The 19,686-nt window shown below is 38.0% G+C and overlaps 1 protein-coding gene across 1 annotated transcript in view; it reads left to right on the top strand.

The window, feature by feature from the left end:
- EPHA3 (EPH receptor A3) overlaps positions 1 to 19,686 on the top strand; it is a 215,147-nt gene that overhangs the window by 142,436 nt on the left and 53,025 nt on the right. The window contains exon 5 of the mRNA XM_026075985.1: positions 16,267 to 16,391. Coding sequence (XP_025931770.1) covers positions 16,267 to 16,391 — 125 coding nt within the window. The remainder of the gene's footprint in view (positions 1 to 16,266; positions 16,392 to 19,686) is intronic.

The following is a 19,686-nucleotide window of genomic DNA, read 5'->3' as shown; positions in this document are numbered from 1 at the left end:
AAAAGGACAGTAAAAAGGAAAGTCTGAAGATCTTAGGTTACATTATAATTAAGTGTTTATCTGTGGGTTTTCCAAAAAAGAATGAAAGCACTGTTGACCTGTATCTGGAGGAGACCAGGAGACTCCAAAAGCCATTTATGACTCTAGGGTGATCGTTTGTACTGTCTGACAACAGTTATGTTCCTTCAGGGRCAGAGGTATCCAACAGTTGGATAAACCTTTGGTTAAGTGACTAAACTAGGCTGGACTCAGAAGAAAGTAGGAGAGGCTTACTACTTTGAGGAGCTGCTCTGTGCATGGTCTATCACATGTAATGGTAAGCAAGGTTCAGTGCAGCCCAACAGAACCTTAAAATCGAGCTGTTGGCAAGCCCACAGAGGAAGTGATGTCAAGAAGTAGGCTGTGAGTTTTGGAGAGAGGATTGAAATGTAGACAGTCCATAAGATCTGGATCTCTTCTCTGGGATCTCCTCAGTCCCTCCTGAATCCAGGATATTTCACTTCTGCCAGCCATGATTTGAGAACCCTGTACTCTTGAAATGGATATGATGAAGTTGCAGTTTTAATCCTGGAATGGCAGTAGTCAGATCCTTCTTTAATCTACTGTCAGGGTCCAGTCCAGATTAGTGCAAACTGCAAACTTACTACGAACATTCTTCATCTGCACAAAACACCATTATTCTAGTGTGTGAATTTCCAAGAGCCTAAGGCAAAACAGCAGAATTGTATTTTTAATGGTGAAAATGTGATTTTATGGCAGTTCTCTTGGTGGTAAAAATGATATATTGCACAAACTCAGTTCAAGAGAGGCGTCAGTCTGTGTTACATTTGCTGGTTCTCTGAGCTCCAAAGGCTCCCCTGAAAAGTGAACAAACATTTCTCTCCAAGTTTCTCACTGTACACATGGGCATGTCTGCCTATGAATCCATCACTAGCCTAATAGATCAGAACATGCACAGTTCTTATTCTCTGTAATGTGGCAATTGGGGGATCTGCTAGAGTGCGTTAAAATAAATTCAACTAGTACATTAGCAAGTCAGTTTGCACAGCAACTGCATTTCTATATGTAAACACCTCATATACACACATACGTACACGTTTGTTATGTATATATGTGCGTGTGTGTGTGTGTATATATATGTATCTACACACACACACACRCACACACACACACAGAGTCACCTTCAGTGTTGCTGAAAAAGTAGCTGAGGCCAATGCAATGACTGCAGAGTTCTAGAATCCTGCAAATAAAATCCTCAACAGGATTTTACTAGAGAGTTTTGAAACCTGATTTGGAAGTAAAGGGAAGGAAGAGGTTTGTTTCATTGTCAGAAGTAAGGTTTGAAATATCCAGAGTCTGATTCTGCTGCTGCTGTAAATTCAAGAAAGGTAATATAATGACAATGTAAAACTGGTGTAAAGCCAGGATCCAGTCCCCTGAATCAAGGGAAATTCAGAATCATTTGAGGAAACAGATTGTATTTTTTCTTCCAACTGTTTGGGAAAAGTTTTACTTTGCTTTTATTGCACTTTGTTTTCCTTCTCTTCCAGTGAAAGTTAATGAGCAGGCCATCTCTGAAAAACATGCTCTCTTGCAAAATATGGCTAAACAGATATGACACTGTGATATTTCTAATTCCTGTAAGTCTCTCCATCTTCAGTGTGGAAATAGAAGAGGAAGGACATGCATTTCTGTTTTAATTCAACTCATATGGATCAGTTTGCATCATCCTCTTTGATTGCATTGTAATTCAGTTGCCACTCGATATGGCATCCTCAGAATTATATTGAAGCATTCTGCTGCTGCCCATTGCTTCTACTGGAGGGGAAGGAACACTTCCTCTCACCTCACATCAATATGTTGCACCACACAGATATTATCTCCTAATAACACCAGTCGACCCTGTTTAGAAAGGGTCACTGACTGCTACGGGAGATTATAGGGAATTCAGTATCCCTAGAGGTGGTGTGCTAATTGTGAATGTGCCATGCAGAGAGACTGACAGCTGTGCCACACTGCCTGGCTTGTCACTAGAATGATCAAGTGTCTGTGGTTTGTGTAAAGATATTTTAGGTTTGTTGGGTTTTCTGATCACAGCTTATGCACTTTTGTAATGCATTTTTGTTTATCTGTAAAGACCGGAAAGTTGTGGCTTCCTTGAAACTTTATAAGTAATCCAGAGGGACAAGATGTGCAATCCAAGTTAGGACTGTTCTATATTTACTGGCTTTGGGCTGTACCAAGCAGAAAACTCCCACTGGAACCCAGGGAGGTTTTAAATGGAAATAGGGTACAGAATTCGTTGTAGAAAGCATAAGATTTTGTAGAGGCAACGTAGTTGTGCTAGTGGATAATCAGTGGCCCAACAATGAGGGAGAGTATTTTCCAATGCCATTTTCCACAGCCATTGGATCAGGGACATACCTGTATTGAACTCATGTTTTGCTGATGCTGTGTGAGAAATTAGCAGTTAAAATTTCTGTAACATCACTGCTTTTATGCTGTTGTGTACTGTCATACAGGTTTTAGGTATGATTGAGGAATGTTGAGCAAAAAGGTTACTATTTTAACCTAAGGACCTAATTGACTTAACTGCACTTTAAATAGTTATATTCTCTGCAATAGTATTTGCAAGCCAGAGGAGACAAGGAGAACTTTAAGAAATCAGAACCATCACCAGATATTGATCTATCAGGTYGATCTTAGGAAGCCTTAGCCATCCCATTGATATCCCAGTGCACACAATACCCTCCCCTTCTTTCCTCCTAGCAGATCTGAAGAGAAGCCTCACCATACAAGGAATGGCTCTGTTTGTTTGATCTTAACTCTGYTTGCTTAGTTTTGTTTAGCTTTGTATTTGTTAGTTCTAACAGCTATAAACTCATGCAAACAGCATGGCAGTGGCATGCCTTAATTTCAGGTTTTCATTGTACTTGTCATGTAAAACAAAACAAATACTGAAAATATCCTCAGCCTGTTGGAACTTGGGAAGTCCCAAAGTGAGCAATAATACAACACAAATAAAACTCTGATGTTACATTCCTTAAGGGGGCTGCACTTCCTATCTAACAGTATCTGTGCAAGTCCACCTCATTTAACTCTGCTGACTGCAAGCATATACATAATGAAAAAAATGTATTTAACTGCTTAAGAGCTAAATCAGGGACAATTAGCATCTGGTTATATTCATTGACCATTACCTTTAAATATTCTAGTTTTACCTGGAGAAGATGTTAGAATTGGTCTTTAAAGAAATCTAAGTCTAGATCTGTGCCCCAAAGTTGAATAAGAAGAACATTTTATCGCCAGTCATGTTTTTGCACTGTGGTGAAGAAGCTTAGAGGCTCTTGATATTATCCTAACTCTCCAGAGTGTAATTCTGGTGAGCTTCTTCCAGCATGCTATTTTCAGTGCTAATCTTTAGCATTCCTATAGTTGACTGCAGCCTGCACCTGGGGAGGAACAGCCCCATGCACTAGCACAGGCTGGGGGCTGGCCAGCTGGAAAGCAGCTTGGCAGAGAAGGACTCGGTCCTGGTGCACAACAGGACATGACAGCAATGTACCCTTGTGGCGAAGAAGGCCAACAGCATCTGGGGTTGCGTTAGGCAGAGTATTGCCAGCAGGTCGAGGGAGGTGGTTGTTCCCCTCTACACTGCACTGGTGAGGCCACACCTGGAGTACTGGGTCCGATTCTGGGCTCCCTAGTACAAGAAAAACATGAACCTATTGGAGTGAGTCTAGCGAGGGGCCACAAAGATGATGAAGGGACTGGAGCATCTCTCATATGAGGAGAGGCTGAGAGAGCTGGGACTGTTTAGCCTGGAGAAGAGAAGGCTCAGGGGGGATCTTATCCCTATTTATAAATGCCTGATGGGAGGGTGTAAAGAGGACAGGGCTAGATTCCTCTCAGTGGTGCCCAGCGACAGGACGATAGGCAATGGGCACAAACTGAAACATAGGAAGTTCCATCTGAACATAAGAAAACAACTCTTCRGTGTGAGAGTGACTGAGCACTGGAACACGTTGCCCAGAGAGGTTGTGGAGTCTCCATCCATGGAGATACTGAAAATCTAACTGGGCAATGTCCTGAGCAACCTGCTGGAGCTGACCCTGCTTTAGCAGGGGCATTGGACTAGATGAGCTGGAGAGGTCCCTTCCCACCTCAGCTATTCTGTAAGTCTAAGATTCTGTGCTTGTGTGCGAAGAGAATAGCCACAGCTGGAAGGAGACCAGATAAGGGACTGTTTGCTATTCCTGTCCCTTCCTAACCCTGATCTCTTTATCCACATAGCAAGGCCCCCTCAATGGAATTCAGGAGAGTAAACTCAGCATACACATACTCAGGTTGAAGAGAGAGTATACTGTGAGTGCAGAGGTGCTGCAGAGCACATCCCTGCTTCAGAGAAATTCAAGACAGTGTTGTTGAATCTTTCATTGTGGCATTTACCAATGGCTCAAAACTCTTGCTGTCTGTCATAGCACTTAAAGTTTATGTATACGTGAATATGAAAAACAGCAGTATGACTGGATTATTTTAGGGAATACCTCCATATGAGCAGATTGCTTTAATGGCAGAGATTTGATTTAGATAAATTTCATGTAGGCTAACTCCTCCTTTCTAAGTTTTTTTCATTTAAGAGAGCCTGCAGGATCCAGTCGTATTCTTCTGTGTATTGTATAGCATTGTTGTATGCTGTTAAACAGCTATGTTACTCCCCCTTAGAGTCAGCGATAAGTAAATTGAGACCTACTTTCCACTAACTAACTTTCCCCATGTGAATACTGGGAGGCCTGACTACAGAGAGAAGCAGTTTTAAATCACATGCGAGCATTTCAGTTAAAAACTGCTGCAAAACTCTGCGTAGTCACATTTGTGTTAGTATTAGAAGGATTTTTTTCCTAGTTTATCATCTTAAATTAATTGGGACACTCTGAAGGAAGTGTGTCCACTTTGGGATTTGAACTGATCTAAACAAATTATTCATAAACAAGTTTACATCAATTAGTATAGTTTTACTAAGGAGGCAGGTGATTTATGTTTGAAGTTGTATTTGGGTGTCCTACCTGTAAGAACTGTGTAAGCTCTAGAAAATGAAACTGCTGACCCAAGCGAGCTGGTGTACAGTTTCATCTCTAATTTCCATGTACCATTTTACATGGCCCTGGATCACCATGTAGGGTAACAAGTCCAGCTGTCCAGGTTAGACCATAGGGATGGAGCAAGGAGAACGAACAAAGTCAAAATGTTATACAGGGTAGGTGGAAACAAGGGGTTAAGTACATGACCCTTTTCCTGTGACAGCAGTTTCCTGGGTACAGCAGCTACTTCATGAGTTCAGCTACGACAAGCCTGTATCAGTACTAAATTGATTCCAAAGAGTTTTCTGCTATCGCATTTGCCCTAGCATCAGGAAAGAAACAAAGGGGATATATTCTAACAAGAGCTCCCTCAACTCTGTCCTCCATTAAAGATATCCAGAGAATATTGGACCCAGCTCTTCCACATAATCCATATAGGATTTGACTGTTGCAGACAAATTCAGAATATAAGTAGGAATCTCTGCCTGCTGTAGAATGAAATGTAAAGGAAACACTAGGGGCTTTTTGTGGGCTAAATTCTACCTAGAGATGTCAGTCTTTTACTAATGACTATAGAAAGTGATTAGGCTCTTCAATTAAGTGAGTAAAAAGTGCCTAAATCTGGGTTTTGGTCTCCCCACGGTTCAGTTCTGCACTTGTAAAATGCTCGTTCCCTTCTCTGCACAGCTCTCTTCATATGGGAGGCTTATAGAGAGTAAAAGTCCCTTGATTCAAATTGAGACATCTGTGCACAGCTACAGTATAAAGAATAATAATAGAAAGATACATCACATATGTATTGATTCATTCGGGGGGTCCCTAAAAGAGAAGTAGTCTGATTATCAGGAGTCTCCTCCTTTTATCTTTCATATTTCTAAAACCCACAAAGCTGAATAATTCATTTAGCCTGTTTTTGCTTAATCATTTAAACCGCACATAAAAAAGTGTAGGAAAACAGATAACTTCAATAATAGCTGTGCATGTGCTCTTAGGTGTGGCAGTATCAATTCTTGAAGTTGACTCTGTAATACAGGTTTCTATCTCTCATTTATTCTGACACTGATGAGTAACAATGTGATAACAGCACATCCACCAGGTATTTTCTTCAGATGTAAACATACAGTCCAGTCTGCTATGTACATTGAATCAAATTTATCTTTATTCCTCTTTCTGTCTCTTCCTTAAATGTATTAGCTGTCAAATTCAGTAGTTCTGAAAAACAAAGGGATGACTTTGTTAAAGGAGAGGTAACAGTTAATGCACTAGGGAGTTCATATGAGGGGCTAGGATCAAAAAATATTCAGAGAAGCTTGAGAACAAAATTGATTCCTAGGTACAGAAATCAGCATCATTAGGGAGAAGAGTCTTAAAGGGTAGACACAGCTGCTTGTAAAATCTTGATCTCCATTTGTCATATGCAGATTGAAAATTTCAAGCCATCAGTTTGCTTTCACCTTTGGGGTAAGCATTTAAAACAGGGAAGAAATCCAGTAGTTTTTTTCAGTTTTGTTGTAGTCAAGGACTACTTGTCTGTTGAAATCTCCTCAGGATTCAAATTCTGTTTGCTTGAAATCTGGTGTTTCAAGGGGCTGAATTCAGTGCCAAATTGGGCACAAAGCTTTATTTGGATATATATCTTTGATTACTTGAGAGAACTGTGACACTAGCTATACACTCACTCTTTATTTTATTAAGTCAGACTGCAATGTTTCCACCAACTCACATACARCGTGTGATGTTCCCTGTTTAAGTAAAATCCATATTTAGAAGGGGTTGTATGCACTTTACAATCTATATCCTAAGACAGGTCCCTTAAGTAGATATATCTTCTAGCGGACACAATTTGAGAAAGCCACAGATGTTTGGTGCATGATGTATTTCTTTCTTTCCCTGTGGCCCTTATAAAAAGGACAAGAAGATAGACTTATTAAAAGTGAGCTAATGACATGATGTAGTGAGTCTCTGGTTCATTGACTGTTATTACAGCTGTGTCCCATTACGTACTGGATACCTGGGACATGCTTGTTTTTTGAATGACATTTATCTTTTGAGTTTCAAACATTCCTGGCATAAATAAGGATTTTATGCTCTTCAGATGTGTTTTACAGTTCAGCCCAGAGGATGTTCAAGGATCATTTTAACTYGATAGAACTCCTCCTTTAGGGATATGAAAGGAAAGTGTTTTAACAATGTCACTCCATGCATAGCCTGTTATTAGCTAGAGATGGTCTGCATTCACAGCCTTTGATCCCTTTACTCTGAATGTCAAGGAAGTTATGCTGAGGATTCAAAGTTTGTGATATACATTGGTCTCTTCTCTGTGCAGTCTTCATGTGAATACTCATGGCCTTAGAGAAAGTTCAAAGGTGAAGTTTGTGGCTCAGCATGTTGCTCCAGCCAGTGTTTTTCACTTTTAATGCTGTTAGCTACCTACTTTACCTTTTTAGAAGTCACGGTAGGGCTTTAATCATCAGTCAGTGGATAATGGTAATTAAGGTTCCTAGATTTTTCTCTACTGCTTCTATTACAATCTTTAACATGAGGTTACATGTGGATTCTCATTTCATATCTTGGTTTGATAAAATAATAAAAATAGAGAAATGTACATGAACAGGATGCTTAGCATTCAGTTAAATGATATTCCCTTGAACTTCTCTGTCCATGCTAGTATTTTGAGTCATCGCTGAGAAAAACTATCTGCACTCCTCTTGATTGTAAACAAAGAAGAACTTTCCTTGCTTCTTGAAGCTTCTCCACCTAGACAATTTGCAAGGTGGGGACAGAGAAAAAAAAAAAGGAAAAGAATGTTATGTTTCTTTGGGCTTGGGGACTATGACCCCAAATTACTGGGGAAATTATTAATGCACATATTAGCTAATATTTATTTTTAATAACATTTAAATATAAAACTCAATTATAATTTTGAAGTTACGCACCTTTTCATGTTAGAATCTTCTTATACGTGCATCTTTAGTTTTACTAGGCCAACTATATAAGCTGATCTGAGCCTGAAGATGTCATTCAACTCTTGARGACAGGTATTCTCTGAAGCTAATAGAACTTGTTCTGAAAATCAAAGACTGCTTCTTCACACTAGTCCCATCTTCTCAGTGTTGTAAAATGAGAGCCTTTAGAATTTGTTAGCTTGACATTGGAAACCCCTCAAGGAAGTCAGTTTTCTTTGTTTCTTTTTTTCTTCTTACAATGTCTTATTCTAAAGGAGCTTTCTTTTATCATTCTTTTTAGTAAATTATGGTGCTATATATAAAAAACCCTGTTTAAAAAACAAACAAAATAACACTAAAATCACCAAAAAATACAAAAGAAAGGAGATGCGATCACTTTTCAAGCCTGTTCCATCAGAGATACTTGTGTCCTAGTTAACCTTTGCAAAATCAATTGGTCCAAGGCCATCTCTGAAGGTACCCAAGAATGACAGGACAAGAAGTTTGAGAAGGATTGTTTCTGTTTGCAGTGTTTTCTGACCAGGCTGAAAAGACTCCAATGGAATTTCCAGACAGACTGGTTAAAGAGCTGAAATCACTTATCTGGGCGCACCTGTCTTCTTCAGTTTTAGATACTGGTATTCCTAGAGATCGTTCTTAAAAATACCTCATGAACTGTGGATGGAATTTCTCTGATAGAGATGATAACTTTCTTGGAAAGCAGAACCCTACTCAGCATCCAACAGCTGATGTCACAGTCATGGTGAATAAATTATTCTTTGTGAAAACTTCACACCAGGAAGCTTGAAGCTCTAACATACTATAAAGTAATGTAACAATGGGGTAGGGAAGGCAAAGCAAAACTGTTTATTTTAAACTGATACGGTTTTAAAAACATTGAGTGAAAAATATGAAATATTGAGAAGTTCCCACCATCACCATCTCAAGCASAGAACAGAAAGAATAACATTTGTATTGTGAGTACCTTTGGGCTGAATCCTTATGAAAGCATATACTGCATTTCTCTCCTCTGTGAAATAACAGCTGTGAACACCATGGCACCATAATTTTCAGTTTCTGAAGTGAGTGCCTTGTGCAGCCTGATACTTCCCAAATGGACACAGTGTTTCCATGATTTATTAAACACGTGTTAAACATATGAGTAAGTCTAACATTGTTTGCTCTGTGGAAGGCATTTGTTATCTCTTTCAATAAAAAGAGGACGAGATGAGAACATGAATGTGCAACACTTAATGAAGTTTGCTTTTAATTTAAAAATTATTTGTAAGAGTGAGAAATGAGCTCTGATAATCTCTTGTGCAGTGACAGCTGCTGCCCAGAAGGTTGCCTTTCTCTGCACTTGAGGGTGAAAGTAAGCAGCTGCCTTTTAGTGCAATTCCTGCTGAAGCTGCATGCCTTCCCCTTTTCAGTTCGCTGCCCTTCCTTCTTTCCTTCATGTCACCTGTGCAATGCCTGCAGTCACTCTGGAGTCTATAACCACAGGTTACAGGCCACTAGCTTCCAGATGCATTTGAGTATTTCTGCCATAATGCAGGAAGTCATCCATTAAAATAATGATGAACAAGTTGGTATTTAAAGTGTGATTTTTTTTTTTTACTGTGATTTAAATTGAACATTATTTTGATTGAGATTCAAATTAGATTTGTCCAAGAAAATAACACATTATAACATATATTAATTTTGCTGTAAAAATTCCCCACATGTATACCCCGCTGTCTGTGTCAGGGCTGGAGAATACCTTTAGAAGTGTTTTAAGCAAAAAGCTTGAGTTAAAACCAAAACCAGACTTTCCCAGAACAGTATATGCTCCCATACATAGCTTTGTTTCATCCAAAGTTAACCTGCTTCTGTTTATCCTATCCATTATGTCCTCTTGCTTTCCTTCCACATTTTGACTCGTGTAAACTCCTAGATCTTGATAGTAAACCTTTTCACCCATTTCATTATTGCTGTATCCTACGAGGATCCAGCCTGGATCCAGCGTAAGAGTCCTGTACGTTGGCATGGGCCTCTTGCTGTTGGCTTGATAGACTCCTTTATTCCTGTCTCTGGCAACAAGAAAGGACAAGAAAGGCGCACTCTCTTCTGTCTGACAGTCACTTAATGATGTTGTAGAATCAGATGACATTTTACAGTGCAAGTCATAAAAATATATTGAGTCTGCTACAGCTTAAACAAAAGGTGCAAGAACACATACAAAAGTACTATGCTAGTTTAACTACATATCCTGGAGATTAAAGGGCAAAAGGACTATGTCTGCACACACATTCAAGAGGTAGGTATTTGTATCTGGAAGAGGAATGTGTAGAGTTTAGCAGGTTTCCAAAATGTTGTTAAAATGTAACTATTTCCTCTTTCTTCCATAAGCCCTGTGAGGCACCTGACAACAATGTCCTGAGTGTGCCTTCTTTGGAATGTGATTATGTGATTAACCTTGTAGTTACTTGTTTTAGCAGAACAGTATATAGTGTGGCAGCATGTTTAACTGCACTTAATGATGAAAGTAAATAGTAATCTAAGCAAAGAAGGTTTCAAACAGTACAACTCCTGCTTTCTGTGAGTAATCTTCTATGACAAACAGCAGTTAGGTGTTAGTCCACAGACTATACGTTAGTGATGTAAAGGATACAAGGAGAAGGGTAGCRGTTCATACAGAAATCATATTAATATGATTGTGTCATGGAGCTGTGACATCATTATACAGATCTGAGACTCGTTACTTATGACTGTCTCACAAATTGAATGGTAGTTGATAGTGGAATGGTTGGATAAATCCAAAAGTACAAGGCTGGCTCACAAAAATTCAGCTGTTGGAGTCTCCTTGTGTGGATGAAATATATATGTGAAGCATTATTAGCCGTTCTGGATTGAACTAAACACTCTGCATGGTTGCCTAATGCTTGTACCAGGGTAAGTCCTCTCACATATCCTTATTTCATAAATGTGACTCCAGCTTTCTGTAGAAACTATCTCTAAGTGAAAGGTCAGTTTATGCAATCAGACATTGGTCTTTCCACTTTGACTTGTATAATGGTTTTTGTGATTTGAACTTCAGAGATTTGAGTTTGGGTCCCAGTGGATCCTGGCATTAGAAGCTACAGATTTAATTTTCGCATTATGATCTTAATTTATTTACTATTCTCACATTATGGTCTTAATTTATTTACTATTCTTGCTTCCACATTACCCTCTAGGGGCATCATAGACACTAAAGAAAAGTTTTACATTATATCAGATGAAAATATCAGGATTAGATAGCAAAATCATCAGATTTCTGTAAGAAGAAATAATGAACAAGCCTTCCATTTAATCAACAGTGTGGAAGAAGTTGCAATTTAGGTAATAGAGTCCGTTCTGCTGGCTCAGATATGTTCTTGAGCACCATCTTTCCACATAACTTGGAATATTTTAGTCTCCGATGCTGATAGCCAGTTGCGATTGGAAGCTGGAGGTGAGCAGACCATGGTCATTTTAGAATGAAATCCTAGAGGACTCTAGTAGGCTTTCCTTAAAATTTAATTTGCCAATTTAGAGACCTAAGTAAGAAACAACATGACTCTAAATATTTCAGCAGTTGTACACACATGGCTTCCCAGAGTTAATACTGAATTCTCTGTCACAGGACAGGGAATTTTCTTCCAGTATATACATCTGTAAGCCAGTCACATATGAAAACAATAATCACGGAATAAGAAAAAGTCAATAAGGAGATTTATGTACAGCTATTAAACTGGAGGAAAACAGATGATCTGTTGGGGTCAGTTTCTCTGGGAAATCAATTTGAGCAGAGTTTTATTGTCCTCTGTTCTAGATCCTTCATGTTATTTGCTTGCACCTTTAATAGTCATGAGTGAGGAGGTTTTTACGCTTGTGAATCTAAGCTCCCTGGATCATTGCATTCGTTAGCTTTTCAACATCCACATTCCCAGTTGCCACAAATGCTACCTAACAACACTGAATGCTCAAAGTACATTTCCCCTTGTAACTCTAGGGAGTTTTGAATGTTCATATTAACTGCTTAAGCTAGTCATAAACCAGTTAGCCTGTAGTACCATACAAATAGTAACCATCTGATGCATAAAAATGTCTCTGTATGCATTTCATGTGACTATTGAGAATAAACATTTTTTTCTTAGAGAAAATGACTTAACCTCTCCATGTATGCCCACATATGCCTGCAGTTAATTATAAAAAGTAAAAGAAGAAAAAATTATACAGTGRGAAAGTTAAGAATACTAATACTTTGATCAGAACACCAATAAAAAATTAAGTACGTGGAGATACATGATGGTTTATCCAACAGTCACTGAAACAGTGTTTATTCAACTTTTTAGTGTAAAAAAATACTCTCCTTTTTACCTTGAAACATGTGTTTCCTGAATGATAAATTAATCTAACGTGTTGATGTTGATGCTTTAATAATGAAGATCATTTCAAACAATTTCTTTCTATTTGTGTAAAAATAGCTTTATGATATGCCATTTTTGCTAGACTGGACTTACAAAATTATTTTTGTCAATAGGAGCTGCAGCCATTTAAAATATTTGTTCTAGAATTTTATTGTTACACAGTCTAATTGTCTTTTATTTGAAGAAAGAAAAATCCTGGAAGTGTGATGAAAAATAGATATTCTAAACATGAAGTACTTCTGTTCCTTTCTGTAGCATGCTTTTGACTTTAATCTCATCCTACTGTAGTTATTTAATGGTCTTCAGGAAATAGGAAGCTCTCAAGCTCTCTCTTCTTCATTCAAAGGACTAAAGACTATATACATTACTGCTTATGGTGATGTCTTCATTGTTTAAGGATTTATAATGTTAACTTCCTTTGATTTCTGTTCCTCTCTTTTCTGGACTTTCAGACTCTACAAAGGAAATAGTAGAATACAATAACTCAGCCATTCTGGTGAGAAGGAAGGATTAGTTGTTACAAAATGGAGCAACTCGTAGGAAATGTAGGCTACTCTGGGCCAGAAATAGTTGTTCTGACATTGACTTACCTGCGATAACTTAACTGGAACTAGCCCTTTTCTGCTTCGGAGAACATATTCAAGAACACTCAAGCAAATAAAATATATGAAAATAAATATATATCTAAAGACACAGTTTATATTTTTTGATTTATTAAACTATATTCTAGGGGTGTGTACAAAAAAAGATTAATTCCACAGTTAGACGTCAAGATAATCCTAAACACACCCAGAACCTGAGGTGAGGCCCCAGATCACTATTGTCATGTGACTATCCTTATGCAGGACAATGCATACATATTGATTACCTTAACTTCTACCATATCTCCAACTACCAACTCCATTGATTGAAGTAGATTTAAACATAAGCTAAACAGTGTCCTGAACAAGATGGTTTCTTAAATTAGGGTTCAAGGACCTTTCATACCTATCTATCTGACAGATGTAGTAGAAAAATAAATATGTTTATATTAAGATTTAAAACTGTAACAGTCCAGTTTCTTGAAGACCAGCAGGGAAAGCTTATGCCGCATGCTGTGCTGGAAATTTTTTGCCTTTATCTTTTCTTGGTCTAACCAAAGGGTCACTGGCTCATGTTCTTCTGTTGATCTCGTATGTTAATAGAGGAGTCAGTTCTAGACATAAGCAAAGAAACAGTTTAGGGTATACAGGCAAAGACCTCAGTTGTGCAGGGGAGCAGACGAGCAGAATAGCCGGGTCATCTCTGTCTCCTTGCTTATACTGGAGTCTGCTTTGGGAAAGCCAGGCTTGGTGCTCCAGCTGTCACTGAGCGGTACTTCTCTTCCCTCCATCCGTGGGGGAACCGCAAGCCTGGTTGCTGGGGATGCTCGGTTCAAGATTTATCCCTTTTCCCTCGTACTCCCCTTCCTGCAGAAGGAACATCCTGGCACTGAGCTCATCCTGGGAGCAGCACAGTTCAGTTCTGTCTGTGCTTTGAAGAGCCCTAAGCCTGACGTGAGGCTAGAGGAGGAGCAGCTTGAAGGGGATCTTCTCAGGGATGTCCAGGCCCTGTTTTCTTCTTCAGGAAGAGCTATATGAATGTTTTATGATGTTATTGATAACTGCAGAGCAGATGCTTTTCTAATAAACTGCTGTGAGATATGTTACTGGTAGCATCTGCAGAGATGTGTGTAAATGAGCTTAAAATAATTAATACCGTGTTAGAAGAAAGCTTTTTTAAAGCACATCTGTATTGGAGCATATAAGATTATTTCAGCCTACCCTGAGAGTGTGTTATAGCACAAATTACCATAATTTATTAGGGGAAAAAGCCATTTCTGTTAATCATATATTAATTATTCATAAAATCTGTATTAATGTTACCTTAATGGGAAGTGTTACCAGYTGGAGTACTAGGCTTGGCACTCTATTCAAATACAAAAAATGATAAATAGCCTGACTTAAAAAGAAGACATAAAAGTACTTCCAAGAGCATGGAAGCAGGAAGCCACAAATATATGAATTAACATAAAGCTGGCTATGGTAGAGCAGTCCAGTCAGCTAGCCACTTCATATTTCGGCTCCAGCACTGGTTTGTGCCTAAGATTGAGTGGAGTTACAGAAGGACATTCATTACAAACCAGTCCTGTATACCTTGCCTTAATGCTTTCCAGCAAGCATAGATCTGGTGAGTCTGAATAAAATCAAGAGACTCTTTCCCATTCCACTTAAAAAAAAAAAAAACTCCGAAACTCTAAAATCTGAATTCGGTAATGTAACTTCATGATAAATTATTCCTGTTGGAAAAAAAAGAGGATTTTCTTCTTTAATGTTTTTCCTTTTCAATGTTTTAGGGAAGATATTTCAAACTGGGTGGCACATAAAATTGTTTTTCAGAGTATGTGTGGTTCTTTCTGCCTGGAGCGGATATGAGCATGTGTATATACATACATGCTTGTGTGGGTGTATGCAGCTTTCTCTAGTCAATTAAAGGAGGATGTCAACATTTAGATTATAACTCAAGACTAGAAAATATAGTTTGATGAAGTTTATCAAAATCAAATATAGCATGCTTTTTTCCAAAAATTGTTTAAATTAGGATTTTTTTCTGGCTTTTGAAAGGTCTCTCATAGCAATGAAAACCCAAACATGAAGAGCACTGGTTAGTTCATGCAAATGTATAATGCTTGAAAAGTGCAACTAGTTTTATATGAACAGTAAAAATTTCATAAGATTCAGCTGAAATTAGGTTGTTTAGATCAGCTAGTGCGTTTTTATTAGGATAGCACAATGCAAACTTATAAACACATTTGTTTTACACAGTAAGATAAAAGGCTGTTTATTAGTAAAAGATTTTTTAAACATGACAGTTACGACCTTTAATGTGTGATCTGTAAGTTATCTTCTGATGAAGTTTGGCCAAAACCATGAAAGAGAGGCATTTGGAGTGGGAAGCCAACCCAAAAGAAGGAAGAAAAAARTTTTTTTCCATATCTTCAGTGAGTCCAGGAAACCTAGGCCTGGTTTTGGAACGAAATGTAGAACTGGGTGGTCTAAAGATGAAATGATCTTAAAGAATCTTAGGTAATGATGATTTTTTTTCCTGCAACATTGATGATACTTCCAAGTTTTAGGTCGTGGGTGAGTTTGTGGTATGCAGTTGATTATCATGCCTAACTGTGATTCATACAAATCAGAAATGAGATTATTTTGCAGTTTAGATTTTGGATTTTTTTCTTCAAATTTCATTTTCAAAGAAATGTGGTAAAGGAATAGCGTATATGGGAGCACTTTGTATCTGGGGAGCTTACCAAATAGTGTTATAAAAGAGACTTTATTGATTATTACTAGTTGTGGATACCAGGAACTCCTTGTACGTAATGCATTCCAGCACTGTTTTACACTTGTGTATGAAAATGTTATCAGAGTTCTGCAGGGTCTGGTAATATAACACTTCAGCATTATAACAAATAGGTAGTACTGTTGTTTTCTTCTCTTTTTAATATATCAAATGCTTTTCAYTGCTTACACTGTAGTAGCAGATTGAAACCATCTGCCATCTTGCCACTAGTCCATCCGTCTAACAGAAAATCTCAGTTGATTTTCCTTCAGGCCAGTATGCTTTAAGGCATGTGTACCCGGACTATAATCCAGCTGCTGAATGTTGACTCAAATCCAGACCTGTGCTCATGAGTCTTTTAAATGGAAACAATGCTCTTTGCCAAGGATTAGAACAGAGAGAAACTCAATTTGCTTTCCTCTCTTCCCTCCTCTCTCCACCCCATTACAGCTCCATCCCCCATCACCATAATTAGGAAAGACCGGACATCCAGGAACAGCGTGTCTCTGTCTTGGCAAGAACCTGAACATCCGAATGGGATCATCTTGGACTACGAGGTCAAATACTATGAAAAGGTGGGAAGAAAGATTGAGGGGGGGAGGGAGTTCTGTGCTGATAATATTGTAATGAAATTATTACATCTTTCCTATGTTAAGGATTCAGAGACACCCCTGTTCACTTGCTTTCCTCCTCAATGGTGCTAAGTGTTTAAACTGTTCAATTTTTGGCAAGGAGGACACTCCTGAAAATATGAAGTGAAACTGTTAAGCAGTATTGTCTACCAAATTCATTGCAAAATGCTTCAGAACAAATATAGAAATAATACAGAGAAGATATAATACATCATTTTTTCCCCCTCTTGATTACAGTGTATCTACTGAGTTCTATTATGCTGTCAGTGTTTATACATTTCTTTGTCAGCATTCATATATTCATGCACTTCCTTGTGGCACAAACATATTTTGCACAAAGATGATCTGGAAAAGAGACGGGCTATCCTTTTAATGAATGGTTCGCACTATGAAAGTTCCCACTTTTCATGAATAACTGAATTCTTGATAGAATGTTTCTAAATAACTGCAAACCAAGGAGAATCTTCAATTGAGTAAATTCTGTTTTATTCTGAAATCTTCTTGTACTTCCAACTGTTTCTTACTACATCATATATAGATCTATATGTAATAAAAAGAATTAAATCTACATAACAAAATGGGCTTTCTGTAAATCTTACTAATAGACATGAAAAGACCAAAAATTGTTGTGAAGATTCTAAAGAGTGCTATTACCTGCTTTTAGATTGATCAGAGAGAATTTTCGATAGAGTATATTGCTGACAAAGTGGACAAAACTTGGAAAAAAGGCAGAAATAGTGGCTTAACTTACTATTTACTAATACTGTTAATGTATAGAAGTTAGGCTTATATTTCATACATACCATGGATTACTTAGAAACTGGTATCCACAACTATTCAGTTGGCCTGTAGAAAGCTTCCTCATGGAACTTTTCGGTAGGACAATGTGATATTGATAGACCACACTTGATCTTCAGCCAAAGAATGGGGCTCTGAGGGCCGCATTCTGAAAAGATTTCTCCCAGATTAATAGACCATCTGATTTGGGAGATTTTTGATGAGCACTTGAACTTTGAAAGACCTTGATAAAAATCTAAAAGTATGTAGTATCACTGATAAAAGCGAAAAAAGAAGTCTTCCTAAATCATTCAGCTTTGACTGCACTTTAGAAAGCAGTAGCTTATAGATGTTCTTTCTGTTGCCAGTTCACTTTGTGTTTTTTTCTATTAATTTCAATGAGGGCAGGATCAAGTCCAGATCCTGGGCTTGAGAAGTAAAGAAGAACCAGCTCATAAATCAGATAGTTTTTATTTATACATCCTCAGCAGTAAAAGCACACAGCAATTATTTAGGCTTCACTCTTCCCAATTTTGTGGGGGGAGGGGGTAAGAAAAAAAAAGATAGTACCTTTCAGTAGGAAGTATTTCGTATTAGAAGAGCTATTTGCATCACAAAGAGTCTACATCTGAAAGATCCCAGAACTTCAATCTGTTTTGCATAGGCCAGATTATTTATTTACATTATTAACTTCCATTTCATTTGAGACGAACCTGGCTGCTCTTGTTGCCGTTGGCTGTAGCTTTGTTTTCAGAGACCTGTGGCAGCCTCTTCTCAGCCTCATCTCCAGTCTTTGCAATTGGAACTCCTTTCCTAAGACAGTTGTGGGAGATTTCTGTGGGCTGCAGGATATAATACTCAACAGTGTTGCTCATCTTGGTGTTAGATTAATCTGGGGTTAGTCACTCCCAAGGTAGAGAATTTTTCCCCTTGTGAGTATTTCATTCATTTCGAGTAAATGACTGAGTGGTTTTGTGTATTTGGTTTTTTTTCAGTGTTTTAATCATGGTTCTACACTGAAGCTGACTTGTTTTATTCAATAAAATTGTCACCTTCCAGTACTATTATACGCACAGACTGAGCATGTGGCTGCTGTTCCCACTGTGTCTATCCTCTCTTACAAAGCAGTCAGTCTTCCAGAGCAACTGGTTGATATAAGACAGCTTCATCAGACAGCCAGTCTTATGAGGCTGATCTTGGACATGTGTTTCTTCCCTTTGAAGTCTCTGATCAAGAGTTCATATGCACCAGACAGCTTTCTTAAACCAAAGAACCAATTGCTTAACAATAACAGCCAGACCATTTAGAGCAAAGGGTTTTTAAAAAAACAACCTTCTGACACCAGTGTTTTTAATGTGTGGTCTGCAGCCCCTTAGGGAGTCAGAAGCCTGTTCCTCAGGGTTTATGAAAGGTAACTAAGAAAAGCAAATCTATTGTCAGGAGGCTTTAATCCACCACACTTTTTAGGTCTGCAAATTGAAAAAGGTTGAAAAGTACTAATCTACACATGTTAAACTTACCTAAAGCCAGGCCAGCCTGTACTGGATTATTACTCTTCATTCATTCTTCAGACAGCTTAGAAAGATGCTGCTTGTCAGTCTGAGATCTATAAGCAGCCCCTTCTCACACACCCCTTTTGAAAAGAGAGTGTTCTTTGTAAACTGGTCCAGTTGTTTTGATTTTCTGCTTCAAAAATCATCTTGGTCCTCCCATCTTGAAAATAAAGCTGTTAAGTGGCAGGTGCTAGGAAATAAAGCTTTCCCAGTTAGCAAGCTGGATATTTCTCCTGACAAGTCATACGTGATTGCTGGCAGGTGATTCACTGAGCCATTGTTTTCCCTCCTGCTTGTTTTTACTGCCAATACCTTTCCTGATTGCTCATGAAGTAATATATACAGTGTTAACAGATTATTACAGGTCAGTCCAATTCTGTCATACACCTTGTCCATGCAAATTTTTGCTTGACTTTCTTAGGTTTCTAAGAATAATTGATATTTGTGGACAACTAAATGTCACTGACATAAATGTTAGGCTAAATTTGGAATAAAAATTGAACTTCCCATATCTAAATGATAACATAATGTAGTTTATCTTGTGCATTATTGATGTAAAGTATGTGAAAAGTATTTATTTGCTGCAAGTTTAATTAACCTATTCAGTTTTTATCACCAGTGATTTCACTTGTGTAACCAAGAAAAATAAAGCTTTTTATGAGCTTTCTTTCTAAGTTGGTGGCTGCAGTTATAGGAAACTATTTTAACTTTTTGAAATGAACCTATTGGGCTTTAATGCATAACACTATGAAATGAGAGTGACAGTTTTTGAGATTCATTGTTTGGAAAAGAATTGTATTTTCTGTAAAACCGAAGCCTGGTTATGAGGCTGTTCAACCAGGTACCAGGCATTGAAAATATTTAAAAGAAATAAAGTCCTGTTTCAAATATAAAACTGAATATTAGAT

Source organism: Apteryx rowi, unplaced genomic scaffold (assembly GCF_003343035.1).
Source record: "Apteryx rowi isolate R43461 unplaced genomic scaffold, aptRow1 scaffold_418, whole genome shotgun sequence".
Taxonomy (NCBI): Eukaryota; Metazoa; Chordata; class Aves; order Apterygiformes; family Apterygidae; genus Apteryx; species Apteryx rowi.
This window is presented reverse-complemented; position numbering and strand designations above follow the sequence as displayed.